At 49.9% G+C, this 26,645-nt stretch overlaps 1 protein-coding gene across 2 annotated transcripts in view; it reads left to right on the forward strand.

The window, feature by feature from the left end:
* Positions 1-26,645, forward strand: part of SPTB (spectrin beta, erythrocytic) — a 131,490-nt gene that overhangs the window by 80,607 nt on the left and 24,238 nt on the right. For both annotated transcript variants that reach the window (XM_071213871.1, XM_071213872.1), the window contains 19 exons: positions 980-1,153; positions 2,205-2,296; positions 2,695-2,775; positions 3,132-3,247; positions 3,709-3,821; positions 4,680-4,867; positions 6,354-6,471; positions 7,171-7,329; positions 8,410-8,712; positions 9,444-9,594; positions 10,204-11,074; positions 12,039-12,176; positions 19,175-19,931; positions 20,356-20,558; positions 20,673-20,763; positions 21,969-22,115; positions 23,510-23,773; positions 24,162-24,368; positions 24,824-24,913. In XM_071213871.1, the coding sequence (XP_071069972.1) occupies positions 980-1,153; positions 2,205-2,296; positions 2,695-2,775; positions 3,132-3,247; positions 3,709-3,821; positions 4,680-4,867; positions 6,354-6,471; positions 7,171-7,329; positions 8,410-8,712; positions 9,444-9,594; positions 10,204-11,074; positions 12,039-12,176; positions 19,175-19,931; positions 20,356-20,558; positions 20,673-20,763; positions 21,969-22,115; positions 23,510-23,773; positions 24,162-24,368; positions 24,824-24,913 (4,263 nt within the window). The remainder of the gene's footprint in view (positions 1-979; positions 1,154-2,204; positions 2,297-2,694; positions 2,776-3,131; positions 3,248-3,708; positions 3,822-4,679; positions 4,868-6,353; positions 6,472-7,170; positions 7,330-8,409; positions 8,713-9,443; positions 9,595-10,203; positions 11,075-12,038; positions 12,177-19,174; positions 19,932-20,355; positions 20,559-20,672; positions 20,764-21,968; positions 22,116-23,509; positions 23,774-24,161; positions 24,369-24,823; positions 24,914-26,645) is intronic.

Genomic DNA, 26,645 nt, shown 5'->3' on the forward strand with positions numbered 1-26,645 from the left:
CCCTCCTTGCTTCTCCCAGAAGCCATCCAGAGCTCTTGATTTTCTCTCTTGTGGTCTGGGCATCTGGGGACAGTCTACAAGGGCCCCATCCTCAGCCTCCTCACAATGGCTGAGATACATGGATTGATGCATTTCCATTACACAGCAGGGGAAATTTGCACGCCTCCTGGAACCAAGAGGAAAACATGCAAGATACTTTGCTCTGTGTTTTATCACTCTTACAAGTGGAATTTTATTAGTGGCTTGGTCTGTTGTAACCCACCTGGCAGTTATGTTGCCCCTGAACTAGATCAAGGTTCATGTTTCGTTCAGTTACTTCCTTTGTGACCTTGGGCCTATCTGGCAAAACCCTCCTTGTCTCCATTTCCCCCATGTGCAAAATGAGGGGAATGACACCTCTACCTAATGAAGTCCTCTAAGGTCCTGGGGGTTTGTTCTTCTATTGCCTTCTGCTGGGCTGAAGTTCTACTTCTTATCCTGCATTGAAAGCCCATTAGAGGGAGTTACCACTGGGAGCCCTTTATCTAGGGGCATTCAGGGGAGGGGAGAATGTGGTTGGGAGGGATGGACTCATTATCAATCACCAAGATAAAAGTCACTCTTATCACTGACCAGCAATAACTAATTCTTAGAATTGTGCCTGGCACATAGTAAGTGCTCAGTTAACCATCTCTTGTGTTATTGTTTGGGAATGCCACTTATCCCTTGCTTAAAAGCCTCTTTTCAGACCCAGAAAGGGTGCACTGAGGAGGCAAACTCTGTGAACTTTGCTGAGCTCTGGGTATGCAAGGAGGCAAACCCATGAACTTTGCTGAGAGGAAGGGGTTGAAAAGTGTCAAAGGAGTGACCATGGGCATTGGAGTTTGGCCAGGAGGTTGGGGGGTGAATGCTGATGACCGGAGCTGACCTGGGCTGCAGGCTACCTCTGGGGTGACCATGAGTTCCCTCCATGCCCACGGGGACCACTGCTGTCCTCCAGCCAAAGCCCACGAAGGGGAAGATGCGTATCCACTGCCTGGAGAACGTGGACAAGGCGCTGCAGTTCCTCAAGGAGCAGCGCGTGCACCTGGAGAACATGGGCTCCCACGACATCGTGGACGGCAACCACCGCCTGGTCCTGGGCCTCATCTGGACCATCATCCTGCGCTTCCAGGTAGGCTCCTGGGTGGCAGCGGGAGTTGAGTTGCCGCTCTGGGCCAGTCAGGGGTGGGGGTCTTACAAAGTGGTGAATAAAATGTGAATGTTTGTGCCCGTCCTGGCAAGCTTAGGAACCTGTCCCGTGGGGCGTTGCTTGTCTTCTGAGGTACATCAAATCGCTGAAGCTCAGGGCCAGCTGGCGGGGCAGTTGTGTAGTCTTTTGAGGGAGAAGGTAGGAAGATAGCCGGGAAGAAGAAGATAGCTGGGTTGCAATCTGACTGGAAGATCTTTTTAAGCCTCTTCCCTCCACATGTGTCACTTTTTGTGTTTTGCAATTACTCGAGTCCTAAGAAGTTACAAAAAATAGTACAGAAGAGCTGCTTTTAAATTTTTCAACCAGAAACTTGGTCTTCTCACCTTAAAATTCAAGGTTCAGCTTATTCATAAGGAAATTTTAAAAGGGTGAGGGAAGGTAAACAGGGCCTTCCATCTGCTGATTTTGCCCCTAAGGTGGCAGTTCGAGGTTCATTGTCCTGGGGCAGAAAGAAGCTGATGTGAGGAGGTCAGTGCAGGGAGGAGGAAGAGAGCACAGAACTCGCAGACTGAGGATTTTGTCCAGATGGGAGTTTAGAGACTGTCTGCTCTTGTTCTCAATGGGTGAGTGAGATTAAACAACAGTAACAGCAGAATTGGGAAGAATGAGAAGGCAAGTAGAGCTACTAATCAAAGTACAGCTCCTTCCAACATCCACGTTGTCCCATGGCCTTGTGGGGCCTTGTACCTCCAGAGGAGAGAGCAGGGCATCGTGTCCTTTGCTGTCAGCTGCTGTTGGAGTTATTCTGTGAGCGCTGTCTCATCTGACAGGAGGAAGCTGTCCTCGTGCCCTTCCAGCTGACTAAAGCAGGAATCAGGCCTCTGGGACCCAGGCCTCAGGGTGGGGTGTTGCTGCAGGGCAGGTGATGCAGATGATGGCTGCAGAGGAAGACAGAGGGAACATTCCAGGGAAAGCAGCAAGGCACAGGTCCAGGGACAAATCTAATTTGCTCTCTTGTTCCCACTACCCTCAGATTCAGGACATTGTTGTCCAAACTCAGGAAGGCCGTGAGACGCGCTCGGCCAAGGATGCATTGCTGCTGTGGTGTCAGATGAAGACAGCAGGGTATGCCCTGGGAACCAGCCACTCCCCCATTTCCCACCACCCCCTCACCAACCCCATCCTCTGGGGTCTCTCTGCCATCCCCAAGGGACATTAGACATCATCCCCCAGAACCATCGGCAGCCTAACTGCCGTTGACACACAGTCTGCCCTGACCTGATTCTCTGAGGCCTTCAATACCAGATTTTCCCCCAAGGTTCCCGGGGTCAGATTGCAGGGTCTGTTGGATATCTGGGTCCCTTGGACACACGTCTTGTGAGCAAGCCTCACTGCATGGCTGAAGAAGGGTCAAGTTCATTGCTTTTCTGGTGCAGTGGCCCTCAGTTCATACACTTGCTTGGGGCCTGCCAAGAATCGATTTCCTCAGTCTTAGCAGGTCTTAATGTTTCTCTTCGTTGTAGCTACCCCCATGTCAATGTCACCAACTTCACGTCCAGCTGGAAGGATGGTCTGGCCTTTAACGCCCTGATACACAAGCACCGGTAAGAGGCAGGAGGGGCCCATGGGCACTGACTGGGACCAATCCCTTGGGGTATTTGGACACATCACACTTTACAGATATGCTATCATTTAAGCTTCACAAGGAAAGTTACCTCTGTCCTTTCTCCTTTCATTCTTATCGTCCTATGCGGCCCTGCTTTCTTTACATTCCAGCTGCTCATTTCCTCAAGGCTGGTGCTCGCAGTCGCTCCTTCTCCGCTACCCTCTTCCCCCTTTCACTTTGGCTGCCAGGCCTCCTCCCTGCACCCACCCCATGTCTTTGCATCAGGCTGGGACTGCCCTGCTGGTGGAGGAGGCCACAGCCACTCCCTTTTAACAGTCTGGCTTCACCCTCCAGGCCTGACCTGATTGACTTTGATAAACTGAAGGACTCCAATGCCCGGCACAACCTGGAGCATGCGTTTGATGTAGCCGAGCGTCAGCTGGGCATCATCCCCCTCCTGGACCCTGAAGGTGAGCCGGCACCCACCCCCACCAGGCCCTGGACCACAGTGATGGGAGACGGCACTTGCAGTGCTGGAGGGGGTGCCAGACCCAGAGGGCTCCTGGCAGCTGCTGGCCATGTCTAGTCCAGATGCTGGGTGGGCTCCGGGCACAGCGTGGGATGGCGGCTGGGCCAGGGCTCTGCTCTGGGGCCCGCTGTTCAGCTCCCAGTTGGTTCCCGACACCTTGCCCGAGCTGTTTGGAGTCCAATGTGGACTTCAGATCCTATCTCTTTCTTCTCTCATAATCTGCAGTCCTTATATAGATTACATCCTCTCTCTAAAATCGCAGACCCCTTACTCTTCCATCCTTGCCCCTCTGGTTGTACTTGTAGTTGAACTTTGCGCCCAAGGAACAGGTGCCTAAACCTTCTGAGCCTGACTTTTCAGGCTTCCAGTTTGGTCCTGAGAATGTACCCTTTCCCCTTGCAGATGTCTTCACAGAAAACCCTGATGAGAAATCTATCATTACCTACGTGGTGGCGTTTTATCACTACTTCTCCAAGATGAAGGTGCTGGCAGTGGAGGGCAAGCGTGTTGGCAAGGTACTGAGCCGTTCCGTAACCAGAACGTCACCTCTTTCTGTTTGCCACACCCAGGTCTTGACCGAGATGCTCCTTTCCATCCTAAGAGCCTTGTATCTGGGTCCCTATTCTGGGGGTACACTGTGCTAGGCACCAGCTGTGGTGGGCCGGCTGGGGAGTGCAGATCCACCCCTCCAATTTCCACTGAAGCCAACCAATTCCATGTTAATGGCTCCCAAGCAGGTTCACGATCTTTCCTGAAAGATGCCACAGCCTACACCTCTGAGCACCTGTATTCTACCTGCCTCAAGAACATTCCCACCTGAACAAATACAGGGTTTTACAGGGTTGGTTTATTGTGGTTTCAGGCCTCTTAGGCTCCCGAGGTATACAGGAAGCCACTCCACTGCAAAGATCCTTTTCCCTGCTGGGCTGTCAGCTCCTGGGGGTAGCAACTATGTCTCATTCATCTTTGTGTGCCTGCTGGTTAGCCAAGACACTGCCTGGAAGCCCTCAGTTCCCAATACATTTTTTTTTTCTTTTTCCAATACACATTTAAGGTAAATAAGCCCCCTGGTCCCTCTACTGGCCAGTAAACCTGCACTCACCAGTCTTTTGTAAGATTAGAGGAAGAGAGGAGGTGCCCTGAGCACTAGCAGGCCAGCTCCCCACTGTGCAGAAGGATGCACACTGGCCTGTGCAGAAGGATGACTTCACCCACTTCCCTTGACTCCCTCTGCTTGAGCAGAGGCTTGGGCTCAGGGAACAAGCCCTACATAAAACACTCCAAGGTTTGAGAGGTTGGAACCCCATGTCAGGGGCAGCTTGATCATGATCACTACCCTTCTGGTGATAATGAGTTATAAGGTGATTCCTTAGGTAATCGACCATGCCATTGAGACGGAGAAGATGATTGAAAAGTACAGTGGGCTGGCCTCAGACCTGCTCACCTGGATCGAGCAGACCATCACTGTCCTGAACAGCCGCAAGTTTGCCAACTCCCTGGTCGGCGTCCAGCAGCAGCTGCAGGCGTTCAGCACCTACCGCACTGTGGAGAAGCCGCCCAAGTAAGGCCCTGGCCCTTAGGAGGGTGGGCGATTGGCTGAGCAACCAGCAGCTGAAAAGGTAGAGCCAGGCTCTGGGCCTTGCAAAGTGTATCCACAGGGCGTATCCTAGAAGTTCCAGAGCTTCACGGCGCTCACCTACTTCTCCCCTTTTTTACCACCCTGTTCCCAGCCAACAGCTTCTAGGTTATAGGCATTAATGAGTAAGACCAACAAAAGAAAAATGTGACTTTCGCAGATCCTAAGGGGGAGAAGGAGTGAATGCTCAGGGTTCTGAGTCTTTTAGAAGAACCTGCACTGGAAAGCTCCTCTTTGGTCTGTGTACTGAGCTGCCCGTTTGTTTTCTGGTAATACCTCTGTACTCTCAGCCCCAAGCTCTCAGTGTGGGGCCTGGTTGATCATTAAGTGCATCCTTCTTTTTCTTTGCCATCTGATTATCAGCAGAGCACTTAACCTGCCTCTTGGGGCCCTGCGTGTATTGGGCCTGAGTACATGTGCACCTGCACATGCACACACACACGTACCCAGATGCACATACATGCACACACACAGTGTTCCAGCTCCTCTGCCATTAGCCCGCCTTGGTCTCCTGAAGCAGACTGGTAACTGTCCTCTCTGCCTCGTCTCCCCCCTCAGCCCCCGCCATCTCCCATACTCTCCATTCATGGCTTTCAAGCGGAGAAAGATGAGACCCGGAGTCTAGAATGTACTGTAAACAAGTATCTGGTTTCTGGTCTGACACTAACCCACTTTTAAGATCCTAAATTCAACACAGATAGCATGCCCTGTGAATCTACTAGATTCTGCACTCGGGTGTCACCTCATGGCCACGTGGACAGTGCTTAGGGGCGCAGCCCTCACAGCATGCCTGGGAGCACTAAGATCTGTTAGGCAGGGCTCGGGGTGGGGACCTTGCTCACAGCCGTCCTGGACTGCCACTTTGAGGACGTAGAAGTGGGTGGATACTTGGCACCTTGCAGAAATGTTTGGCTTTTAAGACTTGTCAGGAGATTTGGCTCACTGGGGCTCAGGTGAAAGTTGCTCTCAATGCAGTATGTTCTTACATGGATAATGCCCCTTCTAAGGTTTTTATTGACACACTCAAACATTTGACTAGAGAGCCTTCATCATTTGCAGAACAGGGAAGGGTTCCTTTGTGTCATTTGGCAAAACTTGATATTTATGGGACTTATCAGAATATTGCAGTTACTCTTTCCTCTTTGAAATAAATGATAGTCAAATCCTGTGGTAGCCATGGAGTTTTCTCTGATTTGTATTGCAAAGACCCAAACGCTATTAGGTCTCAGTTGGTGAGTATGATAGATGGCTTAATGAGTAAGTAGATCTATAGAACCTCTTTTCCTTTATTTTTAAAAGAAATAAGTTTTATCATCCAAATACCAATATACCAGGGCTCTATGCTGATTTCAGCAAAAATTTGGCTCGGGGGATCTGGGCATTAATCTCCCAGCTTGTTTTTTTTTAACAGGTTTCAGGAGAAGGGGAATCTGGAAGTCCTTCTTTTTACCATCCAGTCTCGAATGAGAGCCAACAATCAGAAAGTGTACACGCCTCATGATGGGAAATTGGTGTCTGACATCAACCGGGTATACCTGCATTTTCCATGATGCTTTGCCAGTGGGGTTAATTGAGTTCCTGATGAGGGCACAGGGAAGTGGTCACTGGAAAGGGTAAACCAAGCCACTTTCTTTGGTGTTATTAATTACATGTGCTGGCTATTTGGGGGAGTTACACTAATCTGGTTCTGACAAATCAGACTCCACCTACCATCCTTCAATTCAGCACCCTGTTTAGATGCCCAGAGGCCATTCATTGGAGCCAGTTCCATGGCCTACCTTCTAGAACCTTAAGTTTATCTTTGAATCTGGAATGTGAACTCATAACAGAAAGTAAATGTCTTATGATATTTCAGAAGTTTGTAGGCTTAATATAACCTGGAAGTTCTGAAAGAATGAGAGGTAGCCATTTAGTCAGTAAGAATTAATTGAACACCCACAGAGCTGAATGTCATGTTTTAGGCCAAGAGTCTGAGGCAGGTTTAAAGGGAAGAGGGAACTGGAAGGCTAAGGCTGGTGCTCGCTGGACCTTTGGTTGGCCTGCACGTGGAGGCCAACAGGCGGCCACTGGGCTTTAATCTGCCACTGCCTCACCGGAGAGCACCAGGCTCTGCCTGGATTCCTGAAATCACTCTGTTTTGGGTGAAAGAGAGGGAATCTCAAAACCCCGGTGTTTCTCTTATGAACCAAGATGTCCAGACTAGAGTTTTTCTTCCGTCCCTCGTGCAGGCCTGGGAAAGCCTAGAGGAAGCGGAGTATCGGCGGGAGCTGGCCCTGAGAAATGAACTCATACGGCAGGAGAAACTGGAGCAGTTGGCCCGGCGCTTTGACCGAAAGGCTGCGATGAGAGAGACATGGCTCAATGAAAACCAACGCCTTGTGGCCCAGGTGATGGGGGCCACACTTGGGGATGGCAGGAGATGGAAAGCTGGCCTCTCAGTGGCAGCCCAGATAAGCTTCTCCACATACCCTGAAGCAAGGGTTGGGTGGGCCAGGGTTCACATCTGAAGTGGGACTCTCCAGGATTTGTAAAGTCGCATTTTTATGAAAGAGCCTCACAGGCTAATAGAACTGGCCTCTGAAGTTGTTTTCTGTGGGCCAGTAGCATCGGCTAAGGCCAGGGTTTGAGTTGCCATTCAACTATGGGTCTTTGAGGATATGTGGAAAACACTGGGTGCCCCTAGCTTGTAGCAGACATGTCTTTTGGACTCTGGCCTCTGGGACTATGACAGATTTCACTAGCTAAAAATTGACCACAAGCAGTTGTGTGCCTGCTCCAAACATGGGAGGTCCTGGGTTTGGTTCCTGGTGCCTCCTAAAAATGGAACAAACAACAAAGCAAACAAGCAAAAAAACCAACTCAGGGGAGCCAATGTGGCTCAGTGGTTGAGCGTTGGCTTCCCACAGTCGAAGTTTCTGTGTTCAATTCCTAGCCCCAGTACCTCAAAAAAAAATTTTTTTTGATCACAAGGTTGATTCCCCATGACAGCATCTCCCACTTGGAGCTTGGAATCAAATTAAATTCTGTCCAGAAAGGGGAAAGCGAGTATTGTGAGAGAATTGGAGCGTATGCATGCACCATTGGTTGCATGCAGGTAAACCATATGTTTACAGCTGTGTTGTTTCCAAGTGTCCCTTCCTGCCCAGAATTGGACAGGTCCACTGGAGGCAGGTTGGTGAGTGCCAGCATGCCTCGAAAGGGTTCTGCTAATAACTTCCATGTGACATTACCTACTCCTACTTACAGCACAGTAAGTAAAATCATGAGTTGCTTTTGAAGGTACCCGTGACTCTTTGGAACTTGATTCTGATTAGTTAGACTGAAAAAGATGGCAAGCCTAACTTCTTCTTGGGAGTGGACTTTCCCATCCAGCAGTAGTTCTGAAGGGACCTAACACGTCTCTGAGTTTGGGCAGATGAACCTCCGGGAATCTCACTATGCTGCGGGTTTCTTTCCCTGTGGGACAGGATAACTTTGGTTATGACCTGGCAGCCGTGGAAGCTGCCAAGAAGAAGCACGAGGCCATCGAGACCGACACATCCGCCTATGAGGAGCGGGTGAGGGCCCTGGAGGACCTGGCCCAGGAGCTGGAGAAGGAGAACTATCACGACCAGAAACGCATCACGGCCCGCAAGGACAACATCCTGCGCCTGTGGAACTATCTGCAGGAGTTGCTGCAGTCCCGGCGCCAGAGGCTCCAGATGACCCTGGCACTGCAGAAGCTCTTCCAGGACATGCTGCACAGCATCGACTGGATGGACGAGATCAAGGTGGGCCTGGGGGGGCTGCCCATGCCCTTCGCCCTGCAGCATCCACCTCGGGCCTCAGTGCCAACCCTGCAGTTAGGGTTTGCATCCTTAGAAGCCTCCCAGCCAATCTCTTCCATGAGTCAGAATGGAGAAACTGAGGCAGCACAATGTGTGGCCACATCTGCTTATAGGCTGCCTGGTTCAGTCTACTTCCAGGCAGATGGCACTAGCGTAGTCCCACCACATTTCCCATTGATCCAGAAACCTTGAGTTCATGCTAGCAAAGGCACCAACCAGTAGGGCCTAGAAGAGACAGGTGCTAATCAGGAACTTGGAGACTCAGGCTCAGAGTCTTGGAGACTAGACTCTGCTTAGAATCCAGACTTCCCAACTAGGGGCAACCAAGAGTCTTACTTATCCTCTCCCTCTACTCGAGTGGGTCGCAGCTGAGGATATGCATCAGACTGGCCAAGGAGCTTTCTTGAAATGCCAGGCCCCTTGCTGTGAGACAGATTCAGTAGATTGAAGGTGGAGCTTGAGTTTCTGCCAGCTGTTCCAGGAATAATCCTGATGGGCACCTCCAGTAGGAACTCCTCCTCTGTAGTTTCTTCCATCCAAGTAGCAGCCGTTTTTCCAGCTGCATCTGGCTCACCCTGGGTCGGATATCATGGGCACTCCCTTTGGAGGAGTCTCTTCTCCTAAAGTTAGGTCTCTCACTTCTCCTTGTTCCCTCCACCCTGTCTCTTTGCCAGGCTCACCTCTTGTCTGCTGAGTTTGGGAAGCACCTATTGGAAGTAGAGGACTTGCTACAGAAGCACAAGTTGATGGAGGCTGACATTGCTATCCAAGGAGACAAAGTGAAGGCCATCACTGCAGCCACCCTGCCATTCACTGAGGGGAAAGGTGAGGCCAAGGATGCTTCCCCTTTAAGGCCTATGATGCCAGAACCCCATCTTCTGACTCCAGCACCCCAGCTTAGAAAAATCCTCTGGAACTAGTTTTAGAATTCTGCTTCTTTCATCAACTAATGGTCCAAGAAAGAAGCTTGAGGATCTGCAGAATTCTTAAGAGAGCCAGCAACTGCTTTGATATTCTGTAATCAGAAATGTATTTACAAGAACCACTATGGTGCCATCCAGCTCTCATTCTCTTTGCTGGTTCAAGTTATGACTGAGACCATTTAGGTTTCTGGTTTCTGGTCTTAAATAGGAGACCTCACTACTGCTTTGAAGAATCACCTTGAAATGTGTGTCATGGCTTTTTTGTTTGTTTTTTAAATACTTTCATTTTATACAGTCTATTGAGAATTGACTCAACTTTTAACCCCTCCATTCCCAAAGTTTTAATGAGACCTGGCCTGCCCTCTGAGCAACCAGGATCCCCTGTATCTAATCCTGAAGCCCCAGTGAGATGGTTCCAGATTACGTGATTCCTACCTGGGAGCCAGTCTGAATCATGTGCATAAACAAAGTCCTTCCCTCCGTTCTCCTCCTTCTTCCCTCTTCCTCCCAGAGTACCAGCCTTGTGATCCCCAAGTCATCCAGGACCGCGTCAGCCACCTGGAGCAGTGCTTCGCGGAGTTGAGCAACATGGCGGCTGGACGGAAGGCCCAGCTGGAGCAGTCTAAGCGGCTATGGAAGTTCTTCTGGGAGATGGATGAGGCTGAGAGCTGGATCAAGGAGAAAGAGCAGATCTACTCCTCCCTGGACTATGGCAAGGACCTGACCAGCGTGCTCATTTTGCAGCGCAAGCACAAGGCCTTCGAGGATGAGCTCCGCGGGCTGGATGCCCACCTGGAGCAGATCTTCCAAGAAGCTGAGGGCATGGTCACGCGCAAGCAGTTTGGACACCCGCAGATTGAGGCCCGCGTCAAGGAGGTGTCGGCCCAATGGGAACAGCTGAAGGAGCTGGCTGCCTTTCGCAAGAAGAACCTCCAGGATGCTGAGAACTTCTTCCAGTTCCAGGGCGATGCAGATGACCTGAAGGCCTGGCTGCAAGATGCTCACCGGCTACTCCCGAGCGAAGATGTGGGGCAGGATGAAGGAGCCACCCGGGCCCTCGGGAAAAAGCACAAGGACTTTCTGGAGGAGCTGGAGGAAAGCCACGGGGTGATGAAGCACCTGGAGCAACAGGCCCAGGGCTTTCCTCAAGAGTTTCGGGATTCCCCAGATGTGACCAATCGGCTGCAGGCCCTCCAGGAGCTCTACCAGGAGGTAGTGGCCCAGGCGGACCTGCGGTGGCAGAGGCTGCAGGATGCCCTGGACCTGTACACAGTATTCGGGAAGACAGATGCCTGTGAGCTATGGATGGGTGAAAAGGAGAAGTGGCTGGCGGAAATGGAGATCCCAGACACCCTGGAGGACCTGGAGGTCATTAAGCATAGGTCAGAGCTGCTCATCTTTTCCTCACCCTCCCCAAGGCCTGTGCCTCACCTCCCACCTAGTTTCGTACCAGCCTCTAGATCAGCAAAGGTCTCTTTGAGATACCCTGAGATGCCCTTTATTGCAGAATCCAGGCATCAGGAGACATAGTTCTAATCTGCCTCTGTGTGGTTTTGAGTACATCATCCACCGGAGCCTTGGTTTTCTCAAAATAAAACGAAGGACATTTTTCTAGTCTAGTTATTCAATTATGTTTTGGCTGCAGCAGCCTTGGCTCAAACAAATGGTCCGTAGAATCGTGACATATGACAGGGACAGTGAAGCTGTTCTGGATGGGCGTGAAAGGCCTAGACCACGGCACCTGCTTTCTGTGGCAGCCCCTCAGCCACCAAACCCCTGGGGGCCCCAGAGACCAGGTGTAATCCACTGGTCGGCCAGGACATTTTCATTTCCGGTCTTCTGGCTCCTTCAGCACTCTGGCACGGGGAGGCTTGCCCGTGGTCTGCGTGGGTTCTCAGCATCCTAAGTACAGAATCCAGGGAAGGGAAGAGGAGTAGGAGAGGCTGCTCCCTGCAGCAGTGCTGGGAGGGTCTCCTTCAGGTCAGGAGAGCAGGGCCAGAGGAGGCCACCGCAGATGGTCCCTGCGGCCCCCACTTCCTCACACACACTGTGACCTCTTCGGAGCCCTCCCTTCCCTTCATACCTCTCTGTTGAGCCAACTGCCTCTGCAGTGAGTGGCCAACTCTCTCCTAGCCCAGCTCAGGCAATGCAAAACCATGAGATTGGCCCCGTTACCCAGAAAATCGGGTGTGTTAGCACATCTCATCTCCTTTCCCCCATCCCTGGATACATATGTTACGGAGGTGGAAGGAAAAAGCAAGAGCTTATAGGTTCGGACACTGGGTGGCCACCTACCATAAGTGTCTGTGCTGTCTCACGAAGCCTCATCTTCTCTGCCCATGTCAGGTTTGACAGCCTGGACCAGGAGATGAAGACTTTGATGGCTCAGATTGACGACGTGAATCTCGCTGCCAACAGCCTGGTAGAGGGTGGCCACCCACGGAGTGGGGAAGTAAAGAAGTACCAGGACCACCTGAACACCAGGTAGGGGGTGGGTGGGGTTTGGAGGCTGCGGGCACAGCTCCTGGCACCTGACACACCCTGGGGGTGTGGCCCAAAAGTCGGGCTGCCTGCTTAGCTCGTCCTGCTTCCTTTGCCTGCCAGGAACTCACCACCACACTCCCTACTTTCTCAGCCACAGTCTCCTTCCTAGAATGGGAGCTGTGGCAGCAAGGAGGGCAGAACTGTGTGGTGACCTGCAGGGCAAATGGGCCAGAAAGGGGGAGCAGCGTGTCCTCAGAGCTGCAAACGTCATGCCTGGAGGGGTGTGTGTGTGTGTAAGATGGAGGGGACATTACATTCCAAGTGTGCCTGCAGTTAGAATCAGGCCACCTAGCACATATGCCACATTCCCCTGGACATTCTTGGGCAGGAAGATTGCTTTCTGAGTGCTCTTAAGTACTGTCCATAAAAGAATGCTCCTGCCTGAGCCAAAATGTGGCACCAATAAAGAGACTGACTTGAAGGAAGAGAATTAGCAGAAAGCCTTGAGCAAGCTAGATGGCCAGAAAAAAAACAGGCCTGGAGGAGACTTTATTTAATTTTATTTTTTTAAAAGATTATTTATTTATTTCTCTCCCCTCTGCCCCCCCACCCCGATTGTCTGTTCTCTGTGTCCATTTGCTACGTGTTCTTTGTCAGCTTCTGTTGTTGTCAGCTGCACAGGAATCTGTGTTTCTTTTTATTGCGTCATCTTGTTGTGTCAGCTCTCCGTGTGTGCAGCACCATTCCTGGGCAGGCTGAACTTTATTTTGCACTGGGCGGCTCTCCTAATGGGGCACACTCCTGGCACGTGGGGTTCCCCTATGCGGGGGACACCCCTTCGTGGCAGGGCTCTCCTTGTGTGCGTCAGCACTGCACGTGGGCCAGCTGCACACCGGTCAAGGAGGCCTGGGGTTTGAACTGTGGACCTCCCATGTGGTAGACGGACGACCTAACCACTGGGCCAAGTCTACTTCCCGGAAGAGCCTTTAAAAAGGGGAGTGATTTCAGTGTGGGGTGTAATTGACCATTAGTTCCTTGAAGATCTTTGAGAACAGTGCAAGTGTCTGTGTCCCTGTCTTTACCCTTGGCCCTATACACAAACAGTCCCGTGTTCACCAGCTCCCTATTATCCTGTCCCTTTCCCCACACTTGCGCCTGAGTCTTGCCCTGCCTGAGGCAGTCTGGGAATAGGGTTAGGGAAGACTCAGTGGAAAAGAAAGGAATCAGCACAGTGCAGCCTCTGTCGGGGGTGTGTGGGGAGGCAAGAGCGACCAGGAGTCACCAGCATGGGGCCGATCTCAGCATCCCATGGTGGGGTGTGTAGTTCAGCAGATACCTTTGTAAATCTAGTGTTTATTTAGAGGAGGAGGATGGCTCTTGGCTCTTCTTTAGGCTTGGGAGTAATGGGTATGTGTGAGCAAGTGTGCATGCATGAGAGATTGGTTGATTATTGCAGAGGAAGCTGGAGCAGCTCCAAATCAGAGCAACCTCCAAAGAAAGAAGACCTTGTCAGCTGTATGTCTGTTGCCTTAATGAGCTGTAGTCCGAAAATATTGATTTTTACAGACCGCTAAGCCATGCACCATCCCAAGTGAAATCTCTTCAGGTACTTGGCTCTCTTTAGGTGACTGGAAACCTGAGCCACGAAACAGTGAGGTGGTTCTCCGTTAAATCCAAGAGTTGAGAGGACCTGTGGAATCACTAGTCTAGCCATGTACCCAGACAACTTGTGCACTGCACGATCATTTCTAAGGATGAGGAGCTTCACTCCTTACCCACAGCTCATCCCATTTTTGGACAACTCCTTTTCGTTAAAAAGTTTGAACTCATGTTGAGTAGGAGATTTCCCTTCTTGAAATTTCTACCCATTGGTTCTAACTCTGCCCTTTAGAGATACCAAAAAATGTTCTGTTTCTCTTCCATGTGATAGCTCTTCTGATATTTTTAATGATGGCTGTCATTCTTCACCTCCAAACCCAGGCTTACCTCCATACAGCTGCTCTTCTTCCCAGCGTGCATCACCTCCGACTACATATTCCAAGTCTTGTCTGTCCGTTAAGCCAGTCTAGGCTCATCTCCGCCTGGTTTCCCAAAAGAGAAACTATCCTTTCCTCCTTTGTACTGGTTTCGAGCATCACACTCTGCATTGTATTAAAATTACTTTTGTGCTGAAGAAATTTTCTACCCTTTAAGCAAACAAAGAGGTGTATCTTTACGCATTACCCACAGTACTTTGCACACCATGCACATTCTTGTCTCAGGTTCCCTCTGTCTGGAATATTCTTTCCACAGATATGCACTTGGCTTACTCCCTAACTTTATTTAGCTCTCAGCTTACCACATGTCAGCTTATCAGAGCAGCCCTCACTGAGCATCCCATCAAATGTAGCATGTAACTCCCTCCCACCAACCCCCTCACCCTCTATTCCTTTACTTACTTTACTTTTTCTATCTCGTTTATCACCACTTAATGTTTTAGAGACTTATTTGCCTCCGCCCACTTGAGTGAGAGCAAAGGCTTTGCTTTGTTCATTGCCGCTTCTCCTTTGCCAAGAACAGTGCCTAGTACAAGGCACCTGAAAGTTGCATGATAAATGCTTAGTGAGTGACTGAACAGAGACAAAACTGAAATATTTCCTTCCAAGCTTAGTACATATGAGTCATTCAAGCATTTCTTGAATGCATGCTCACCTTCCATAGTATGCATTCCAGTTGGTCAATAATTTCTTAGTCTCTCTGGGCCAGAGCCAACCCAGTGGCCCCATGTGGCCTGACCAGTGCTTACTAAAGTAGCTCTATTGACGTATCTACCATCTTGGAGATGGTGTTATAGAGGAAGAGGGAAAGTGTGGGTTTGGGAGTCAAACGGAGACCCAAACCCCAGCCTATCCCCCTGTGTGACCGCGACATGGTGGCTGTAATGAGGCCACATTAGGAACGATCTGGAAAATCACTTTGGGGCCCCATGCCTGGGACACAGCCAGACCCTTGGCTTCCAGACAGGGCCAGGAGGTCTCGCAGCCCCAGAGTGCCTTACTCCCTGTCATGATGGTATCAAACCGACTTGGAGAATACCTTCAGCTCCCTTCCTCTGCATTCCCCAGCCTTAGAGCAGCTGAATTCAGCAAGGCTCTACTGAGTAACATCTATGTGCCAGGCCTAGGGAATTCACAGTCTAGGAGGGGAGCCAAGAAACTTCCAGTCTTTCACTCTTCTCCTTCATAATATTCCTGAAACTGCCCACCCCCCCCCCCCCCAGCCTTATCTCCCACTTCTCTTTGCAAACTTGTCCTTCAAACCAGACTAGGGGCTCTTGTCATGCCTGAGGATTGCTGCAGTATACCTGCCCAGTCCCTCAATCTGCATCCCCTAGGTGCTGGAGATACAAAGATAAATGAGATACTTGTGGTCCCCATCTGTATTAGTCAGCCAAAGGGGTGTTGATGCAAAACACCAGAAGTTGGTTGGTTTTATAAAGGGTATTTATTTGGGGTAGTTGCTTACAGATATCAGGCCATAAAGCATAAGCTACTACTCTCACCAAAGTCTATTTTCACATGTTGGAGCAAGATGGCTGCCAACATCTGAGAGGGTTCAGGCTTCCTGGGTTCCTCTAGGCTTAGCTCCTCTGTTTTCTCCACAAGGTTAGCTGTAGACTATCAGGCAAATGGCTCTGTCTCTTTCTCAGGGGCTCCAACTTAAGACTTCAGCATCAAACTCCAACATCAAAACTCCAACATTAAGAATCCTCAACTCTGTCCTTTGCCATGCCTTTTATCTGTGAGTCCCCACCCACCAAGGGGCAGGGACTCAACACCCTAATGATGTGGCCCAATCAAAGCCCTAATCATAACTCAATCACTCTCAGGTACAGACCAGTTTAAAAACATAATCCAATATCTATTTTTGAATTCATAACCATACCAAATTGCTACACTCCACCCTCTGAATTCCAGAAAGATATTATAATATTTGAAAAAAAAACTTAAATTAGTAACAATGCAAGTACTAAATCATATCACAGTCATTTTAAAGAAATATACTTTGTCTTGGGGCAAAGTCCTGTCTGCTATAGACCTCTGAAACTTACAAAACAATTTATCTGTTTCCAATACACAAATGGACAAAGAATAAACATTTTCATTATAATAAGGAGAAATTGGGAAGGAAACATGGATCATGGGTCCTCTACAGTTCAATAAACCTTTAGTGTGTCCTCCATTTGATTTCAGTCTGAGAGTCATTCTTAAAATGATAGTTTCTTCTCCTTGGTGCCTTATGGGAACCCACCCTTTCCACAGGCTTGCCCAATGGCTATTTTCTTGGTTCCATCCTCATCCAGCATCTGGATATTGACCAAGTTCCAGACCTCTCCCTCCAAGAATGTTGGGGTGATTGCCACACCTTACCCAATCTTTGGGTTAGAGTCTTAAACCCCGTAGCACAGTGATGTGAAGACAACATTCCCCTAAACTTTGGCATACAGGCTCAACCCTCTCAGAGCAATGAGTTGACAACCTAGCCTTCCCTAACCTTTGGGGGCAGGTCCACCCCTCTCAGACCTATGGGGTGCTGACCTTAACCACCCTAATCGTTGGGGAATGTGCTCCACCCTCTCTGTACCCTGGCGTGGCAAAACTCTTCCAGAACATCGGGTGGGAACATCCACCCTCTTCAACTGTTGGGACAAACTCACCCTCTCTGTACACATGGGTGGGGTTCCTCTCTTGGCCCAAGGTGATGTCCTAATTCCAGGTATCAGCTTCCATGGTTTTCCTCTTAAAGCTGTTTCTCCTTCAATCTCTCCTTTCCATGTCTTTTATTCCAGGCTGACAGTGGTTTTGTTCATACAGCTCTCTCTAAAAGCTTGTTGGTTTCACATAGCAAGAAGCAGGGGTCCAAGCCATCAGACAGTAAGACTTTCTACAAGTCTTTCCTAGAAAACTGCATCTTCAAACCTGATTTACAAGTTCCAAGTTTAGTTAAAATCCTCCAATGGGGCACTTTCATCTGGGAGCTTGATTTCCAGAGGTTTGGAATTTCCAGAATTAGTTTCTGTTTTCTTTGTGCCTGACAGTTCAGTCCTCAGTATATCTCTCTTATCTAGCATTTTGTTATAAGCTGCAAGCAGAAGCCAAGCTGCATTCTCCACATTTACTTTGGAAATTTCTTCAGCTAAATGCCCAAGCTCACCATTTTCAAATTCTGCCTTCCATAAAACACCAGGAGTTAATCTTGCTAAATTCTCTGCAACTTTAAAACATGGATCGCCTTTCCACCAGTTTCCAATAATAGTTTCATCATTTACTTCTAAGACATCATAAAAAGTCTCTTTAGCATCCATACTGATATCAACAGTCTCTTCAAAGCACTGTATGTCTTTTATTCCAAGCATCTCACAATTCCTCCAAAAAATACCCCTTACCCATTTATAAAATCTTTCCAGCATTTTGGTAATTGCAAAAGCACTTCCCCACTCCTTGGTACCAAAATCTGTATTAGTCAGCCAAAGTGGTGTTGATGCAAAGCACCAGAAATTGGTTGGTTTTATAAAGGGTATTTATTTGGGGTAGGAGCTTACAGATCATCAGGCCATAAAGCATAAGTTACTTCTCTCACCAAAGTCTATTTTCATGTGTTGGAGCAAGATGGCTGCCAACCTCTGTGAGGGTTCAGGCTTTCTGGGTTCCTCTAGGGTCAGCTCCTCTGTTTTCTCCACAAGGTCAGCAGTAGACTATCAGGCAAATGGCTCTGTCTCTTTCTCAGGGGCTCCAACTTAAGACTTCAGCATCAAACTCCAACATCAAAACTCGAACATTAAGAACCCTCAACTCTGACCTTTGCCATGCCTTTTATCTGTGGGTCCCCAACCACCAAGGGGCAGGGACTCAACACCCTAATGATGTGGCCCAATCAAAGCCCTAATCATAATTCAATCACGCTCGGGTACAGACCACTTTACAAACATAATCCAATATCTGTTTTTGGCATACATAACCATATCAAACTTCTATACCATCCTTCAATGATTCTCTCCAGTGGGGGCAGTGGCGATCTCTTCATTGAGCCACGACTCAGATGACCCCTTGAAACCTGCCAGCATCACCCCACCCCCACTGCTCCTCAGGACTCCCTGCTCCCTCTCTACCTGTTCTGTGCTATGTACCTATTACTGTACAGTATTGTCATTTTGTAAACTTGTTATAGCTGTATTCTCCTGAAATCTAACATAATTATACCCTGTGGATATTCAAGAAAGATGTGTTCAATTAGTGAATGAGCATACAGCATACTCTAGTGTGCATATGTTGTGTAATGCTACAGAATGAGCAAATCTGGATCCAAGGGAGGTGTCCCTGGTGGCCTGTGCTTACTGTGTGCTGCGGATCAAGCCCAAGCCCTCAGACACTCACCAGAACTTTGCGCATCTCCCAGCTTCATAGGAGTACTGTACTTGACAATTATGTTATCTATTTTCATTTTAATTCCAACTTCTTCCTCTCCTTCCTCCCCCTCTTCACTAGACCTCTTTTCCTTTAGCTCCAAGATGATGTTTTCAGGGCCTTGGGCATTTGCACGGTTCCTCTAGGGCAGTTGGGGTCCATGTGTCCTGAAGTGTCCTTGAAATTAATAATGTTAGCTTTGTAACTATTTCCAGTATTACCCAAAAAACCTAAGGGCATTGTACATTTGCACACCCTAATTGTCATGTTCTCTTATTTTTGGTTGGGGTCACATTGTAGATTGCCTCCTGCTGAGTAAGAAGATCTGTTCGGCAGTTTTATATATATATATATCTTTAGGGAATTTAGGGAATTTAGATAAATGAAATTTACTCCCCCTCAGTCTATTTGGTCCATATTTTTTCAACATGTAAGGGCTGTGGCAAAGACTCTGGTGGGAAATCTTGGAAGGGCTGCCCTTTGGGGGGAGAACCACACCCTCTCATGCCCCCCGGCTCCCCTAGCTGACTGCGGGCTGTCTCCCTGCTCCCACAGGTGGCAGGCATTCCGGGCTGTGGTGTCAGAGCAGCGGGAGGCAGTAGATTCGGCCCTCCGGGTGCACAACTACTGTGTGGACTGTGAGGAGACCAGCAAGTGGATCATAGACAAGACGAAGGTGGTGGAGTCCACAAAGGATCTGGGCCGGGACCTGGCGGGGGTCATCGCCATCCAGCGGAAGCTGTCGGGGCTGGAGCGTGACGTGGCCGCCATACAGGCCCGCGTGGGTGCCCTGGAACATGAGGCGCAGAGGCTGAAGGAGTCACACCCTGAGCTGAATGAGGACATTAGCCGGCGGCAGGCGTATGTGGAGGAGCTGTGGCAGGGTCTGCAGCGCGCCCTGCAGGGCCAGGAGGCCTCCCTGGGCGAGGCCAGCCAGCTGCAGGCCTTCTTGCAGGATCTCGATGACTTCCAGGCCTGGCTGTCCATGGCCCAGAAGGCCGTGGCCTCCGAGGACACACCCGAGTCCCTCCCTGAGGCTGAGCAGCTCCTACAACAGCATGCAGCCATCAAGGATGAGATTGATGGGCACCAGGAGAGCTACCAGCACGTCAAGGTGTCTGGGGAGAAGGTGATCCATGGCCAGACAGACCCAGAGTACCTGCTTCTGGGCCAGCGGCTGGAGGGCTTGGATACCGGCTGGGACGCCCTGTGCCGGATGTGGGAGAGCCGAGGCCGTACCCTTACCCAGTGCCTCGGCTTCCAGGAGTTCCAGAAAGATGCCAAGCAGGCTGAAGCCATCCTCAGCAACCAGGTAGAAAGAGGCACTCAGGGCTAGGGGTGGGAGAGCGGGGAGGTCTCTCAGGGCAAAGGCACTAGAGATGAGTCTACAAATGAGTTGTGTAGGGCTCAGGGACCAAACTCTGGACTCTCTGAAGCCACTATTAGGGTGGAAATCCTCTTTATCAGCTGCCTTCTCCAGCCCACGTCCCAAGCCATGTCCTGTTCCCAGGCCATGTAAAGGCAAGGGAACTGAGATGTCCCCTGGGCGGTTGCCTTCCATGGGGCTTTAGGGACACGGGTTGACCAGGGGCCCTGGGCCAGGGGCAAGGCCTGGGAGCAGGGCCTCCTCCTCCCACAACTCCCAGAGGTGCCGTTCACACTAGTCTCTCTGGCTACATGTGGCATAGAAGTCCCCTGACCACCTCCTCAGCTTGTCTGGAAACTTGCTTCAACAGGAATACACTCTGGCTCACTTGGAGACCCCAGACTCCTTCGAAGCTGCAAAGGCTGCGATCCGGAAGTTCGAAGAGTTCTTGATGTCTATGGAGAACAACCGGGATAAAGTCTTAAGTCCTGTGGATTCTGGAAACAAACTGGTAGCTGACGGCAACCTCTACTCGGACAAGATCACGGAGAAGGTGCAGCTGATCGAGGACAGGTACTCCCATGCCCCAGGGTCAGGGAGCCTTCTGAGCCAGACTGGGGCCGGTGGTTGTGGGTGAGGACCCCCCGCTCAGCGCTGCCGTGGCTACGGCTTCTGCTTCCCTTCCAGACACAGGAAGAATCACGATAAGGCCCAGGAGGCCTCAGATCTTCTGAGAGACAACCTGGAGCTACAGAACTTCCTCCAGAACTGCCAGGAGGTGAGGCCCCAGCAAGGCAGGGCCACTTTTCAGGGAGCAAAGTGCCCTGGAGGTACCCCTGGGGATTCCACGAGTGGGAAACCCTGAGCACTGGATAGCAGGTATCATTTTCTACAATTGTTGGTTCTGCCTTTTTTTTTTTTCAGATCTGAATAGCCATCCTTTAATTTGCCAAGTCTAAGGGTTTTTCAAAGAATGATCTGAGGACAATCCTTGTTAGAACCATCTAGGGCCCTGATCAGGGCCACTTCACGGGCGTACAACCTTGTGCTTAGAAGGGCCCCATGTCTGATTACTCTACTGTGGCCCTCTTGAAATTCTTAATCATTTTGAACCTTCGTTTCTCACTAGGCCCTGCAAATCATGTAGTCGGTTCTGGCCCTAGTTAAATGCAGGTTCCTAGGCACCACTCAGGCCTGGGTGAATCAGTACCTTAAAGGCTAAGAGAGAAAAAGCAATATTTTAAATAAGCCTCCCAGTTGGATAACTACAGGCTTATAGGATCCTTGCTTGACCCCAGGCCAGCTATATAGGGAAGGTCTTTAACCTGCACTCCTGGGCTCCTCCACTTGACAATCGTTCCCATGTAGAATGGGACTCTCCTTGACCACTTTCTTTCTCTCATCTTCATACCCCTTTCCTCTTAGCCCACATATCTTTGTTTCATCTTCCTCTGTCCTGGACACCATCCAGGCTTGGTTTGGCGCCAGGACATCTTGGAAACTTAACTTTGGGTGCTCAGCATGGATCTTCCCTCATTGTTAAGTATAGGATCTGTCCTTGGCTTCTTCCTCAGCTAACATTTTCTTTGAGTTTATTAATGACTTCTTACTCTACTGCCAAAGGATGGATTTATCCATCCATCCAGTAAACACTCAGAGTTCCTGCAATAGGCCAGGCCCTATCCTAAGTCCTGGAAATAAGGAGCAAAGAATAAAATATCCCTGATTTCATACTGCACACACTCTAGTGAGGAAGACCCTCCAGTACCTGTGGTTTAGCCCTGGGACCACACAAGTTTCCTGTGCTAGGAGTTAGAGATCCGGAGCTGGAGATTGGTTCTTTCTGTGCTCATACTTCCTCCCCTTGGCCCACTGAGTCATGAGGACTTCTCCTGCAGCCAGGGGTGGACAGCAGGTCCTTCCTGGGCTCCTGGTCTAAGAGAGACACTCGGGGAGAGTCAGACTCACTCTTTCTGCCCATAGCTCTCTCTCTGGATCAACGACAAGCTGCTGACATCCCAGGATGTCTCCTACGATGAAGCACGAAACCTTCATAACAAATGGCTGAAACACCAGGCATTTGTGGCAGAGCTGGCTTCCCATCAAGGGTGGCTAGAGAATGTCGATGCAGTAAGTAAAGCAAGCGGTATGAGCTCTCAGCTCAGCTATGCTTGCTGGAATGGGGCTTTTTCCGGGGCATAGAAACCATCTTGAAACTTGCGGGAGGATAAGGAGTTGGGAACTGAAAACAACTTCTCTAAATAGTAATTAAACTTCCAGAATTCCTGATACATCCAGTCTTGCTAAGCTTGGTCTGAATTGGTGACTCCTCTGGCTCACTGGAGTCTGTGGACAACCCAGGACACTGAGGATGCCTACCTAGAGCCTCAGAGCCCAGGGCCAGGAGGGCAGTCGCCCCTGCTCGCTGTCCATTCTTCCTACCAGGGCTCCAGCACTGTCCTGCCCAGGGGCAGGGGAAGACCAGAGTGGCCCAGGGGCACCATGACCCTCACTGTGTGGGTGGTGGTCATTCCCACCCTTCAAAGATGGGGAACCAAGGGAACCCCTCTGGAATGAACTTTCCCAGTGGCACAGTTAAAAGGTGGTTGGAGTTAGACGTGGAATCACGTATCCTTAAGCCTTTCCACTATGGTTGTCCACTACGAAATAGGCTTAGGGTCTATCCAAGACCACATTGCACTGTGGCTGAGGGTGCAACCCAAAGCCAGACAGCCTGGCCCCTTTGCCTTGTTGGGCCTCCATCTCTTTACTACCTATCACAGGGGTTCTTAATAAGGAGTCAATGAGCTTGAATTTAAATTTTAAAAAAAAATTCTTGTGGGGACGGGTTGGTACAGGTCGATATATTTATTGACTAATACACAGTATAGTGTGGACTTAGTAAGGGGTCTGTGGTTTTCACCTGACTGGTAAAGGAGTCTGTGGAACAAAAAAGATTAAGAACTCCTGACCTATAGGATGGAGTGGTGAGCGTTATATTCTTTAAGACATATAAAGCACTTAGAATAGCATTGGGCAATTATTAGGCATTCAGTAATATTAGCTATTAGTACTAGTATATATCCCTAGGCCCAAGTCATGTCATATTGTACCTACCATCAAAAGACACAGTTAGGTAGATAGAAATCAAACAAGGCTACCTCAGAAATGAAAAGAGATCACCAAAGATTAGAGCATAACCTGTGGGAAGACGGAAAAGAGAAGGTGGGGCTGAAAGGGAAGTTTCCATGCTGGTTGTACTTGGATGGACCTTGACTCTTCAGGATTTTTTTAGTACCAGGTGACCCTGGTCTGCCAGCTGCATCCCTGGTCGGCTCTCTGCCCTGCCTGCCACTCCAAATAACCCTGGGGTCTCTGGGGTCTTTCAGTCGAGCCTCACCTTAGTCCCAGGCAGGGTCTTTGCCTTACTGCCCTCCTGGCTGGGTGGCAAGTTACAACCACATGGAGCAGGACTGTCCCCAAGTCTGCCAACGCCCTTACATGAGCTCTCCTTCCCCACACAGGAAGGAAAGCAACTGATGGAGGAGAAGCCTCAGTTTATAACCATCGTGTCCCAGAGGCTGGAAGCCTTGCACCGGCTCTGGGATGAGCTACAGGCCACCACACGGGAGAAGGCCCAACAGCTCTCAGCTGCCAGGAGCTCTGACCTGCGCTTGCAGACCCAGGCAGACCTCAACAAGTGGATCAGTGCCATGGAGGACCAGCTGCGGTCTGATGACCCAGGCAAAGACCTGACCAGCGTCAACCGGATGTTGGCTAAACTGAAGGCACGTGAGTGGGTTCAGACTCAGAATATTAGAACTAGAAGGCATCTTGGGGAGCAAATCTGAAACCTGCAAGGAAATACTCCTTCTGTTCCTCATAGCTAGACTTGTGTTTATTTCTTGGAAAAGTGTCTCCTTGTGAATAACCTGTCTCCAACCCCTTTGCAGTGGGTAAGATAGGGATCCTAAATGGGTCAATAAAAGGATGCCTGAGAAATAGAGGACAGGTGCTCAGAGGAGACAAAGATGAGGGTGGGCATCCAGGGAGATTTCCCGGAGGAGGCCGAGCTCAAATGGGGCCTTAAAGGATGGGTGGGAAATGAATGAATGCAGAGGAGGAAGGGGCTGCCCAACTGCCAAGGCTGGTGCTGACATTCCTCTTGTTTCCCAGCGAGTGGAGGACCAGGTGAACGTGCGGAAGGAAGAGCTGGGGGAGCTGTTTGCCCAGGTGCCCTCTCTGGGAGAGGAGGCAGGCGAGGCAGACTTGAGCATTGAGAAGCGGTTCCTGGACCTCCTGGAGCCCCTGGGGAGAAGGAAGAAGCTGCTGGAATCATCCAGAGCCAAGCTGCAGATCAGCCGGGACTTAGAGGATGAGACGGTGCGTGGGCTGCCCCATCCCTGCCCCCCCACGCCCGACAGAGCAGCTGCCATCAGGGTTAGCTGGCCATGGCCCAGAGCAGCAGATGCCTGGTCACTTCCCTTCCTTATCTCATAGGATTTTTGTGATGGTTACATTAAATATAAAAGTAAAACCAGTGCTTTTGGAATAATAAGTCATTATACACATCGCTAGTTGTGCTGGCTAAGAGCATGGACTTTGGGATCAAGATCCAGCTCTTTTACCCTCCATGTGTATCCAGGAAGAAGTTATTTGGAACCTCAATTTAAAATATTAAAATGCCCCATCTGTAAAATGAGGGCAAAACCCTGGTGGGGTGTCAGGAGGACCCAGGGAAACCCTGCAGGCAAAGCTTTGTCTGGCCCACGATGCATGCTTGGGAAAGGGTGGCCATGATCATCATCAGCTGTTGCCCTGCCTTCTGGTCTCCACAGCTCTGGGTGGAGGAGAGGCTGCCTCTGGCCCAGTCAGCCGACTATGGCACCAACCTGCAAACTGTGCAGCTGTTCATGAAAAAGAACCAGGTGAGTCCTGCCTCCCCGCACCAGCTCTTCCTGGCCCCCTCCTCCCCAGCCCCAACTTGCTGACAGCAGCAGCATCAGATAGGCTCCGCAAGCCCCATTTGGAAGCCACTGAGCTTGGCCTCTGAGCCATTGAAGCATACTTCCATCTGCTGCTCTACTCTCTTTTGGGGCCAACAGGAAACTTCTGTGGCCCTGGCCAGAGTCCTGGAAATGAGCAAATGCTAAGCACTTCCTCTGGTGTCAGGGTTGCAGAGGGAACCTCCATCCTCAAGAAGACCAGCTGCCTGGGGTCACCGTCCCTCCTCCTGCCAGGTGTGCTCTCTGGGTCAGGAAGTGGAGAAGGAAGCAGCTCCCAGCTGTGAGCATGGAGACCTTGGGAACTAAGAGGCCAGAGAAGAGCAGCAGGGGCCAGGTGGCCCTGCAGCTCTTTGGGGAAGGAAGGTCATTGCAGAGAGCATTTCCATCCCCAAAATAAAAGCAGCAGACATCTGTTCACAGGGCTTTTGAGCCCGGCAATGGTGCAAGGCCCTTGTTTTCATTGGTTCCAGTTGACTTGATCTAGTCACAGAATTCCCAGCAGCCATCAGAGGGATCTGGGCTAGAAGGTGATAGTTACAGCCACAATTTTTGTGGAAGCTCAGTTACAGCCACAATTTTTAAGTTAAAGGAGGGAGCAGGAGAAAAAAAAAAAAGAAAATCAGAAGTAACTTTAGGGTCCATATTCTTTTTTTTTTTTTTTAATATTTATTTATTATTTTTTTTAATTACATTAAAAAATATATATGAGGTCCCATTCAACCCCACCGCCCCCGCCCCCCACTCCCCCCACAGCAACACTCTCTCCCATCATCGTGATACATCCATTGCACCTGGTAAGTTTATCTCTGAGCATCACTGCACCCCATAGTCAATGGTCCACATCATAGCCCAGACTCTCTCACGTTCCATCCAGTGGGCCCTGGGGGGATCTACAGTGTCCCATAATTGTCCGTGAAGCACTATCCAGGACAACTCCACGTCCCGAAAACGCCTCCACATCTCATCTCTTCCTCCCGTTCCCCACACCCAGCAGCCCTCATGGCTACCGTTCCCATACCCATTCCACATTTTCTCTGTGGACATTGGATTGGTTGTGTCCATTGCACACCTATGTCAAGTGAGGGCTTAGATTCCACATGGGTACTGGATGCACTCTTCCCGCTTCTAGTTGTAGACACTCTAGGCTCCATGTTGTGGTGGTTGACCTTCTTCAACTCCATGTTAGCTGAGTGGAGTAAGTCCAATAAGTCAAAGTGTAGGAGCTGAAGTCTGTTGAGGCTCTGGGCCTGGGTGTCATATTGTCAGTCCAGAGATTCAAATCCCCTACATATATCTTAAACCCAGCACCAACTACAATTCCAATAAATAGGGTCCATATTCTTACCGGCAGTCTTTTCAAAGCAATCTAGGCCTTTTCTGTTAAGTATGTTACAATTCCTCCAAAAAACACCCCTTACCCATTCATAAAACTGCTCCAGCATTTTTGGTAATTGCAAGCAGCATGACCTCACTCTCCTGGTACCAACTTTTGTCTTAGCCTGCCAAAGGGCTACCAATGCAAAGTACCAGAAAATGTGTTGGCTTTTATAATGGGGATTTATTTGGGGTAAAAGCTTACAGTTCCCAAGCTGTGAAAAGCTCAACTCAAGACACCAGAAGAGGTGCTTTCTCACCAAAGAAACCTGCCACATGT

The sequence above is a fragment of the Dasypus novemcinctus genome, chromosome 3 (assembly GCF_030445035.2).
Source record: "Dasypus novemcinctus isolate mDasNov1 chromosome 3, mDasNov1.1.hap2, whole genome shotgun sequence".
NCBI classification, from domain to species: domain Eukaryota; kingdom Metazoa; phylum Chordata; class Mammalia; order Cingulata; family Dasypodidae; genus Dasypus; species Dasypus novemcinctus.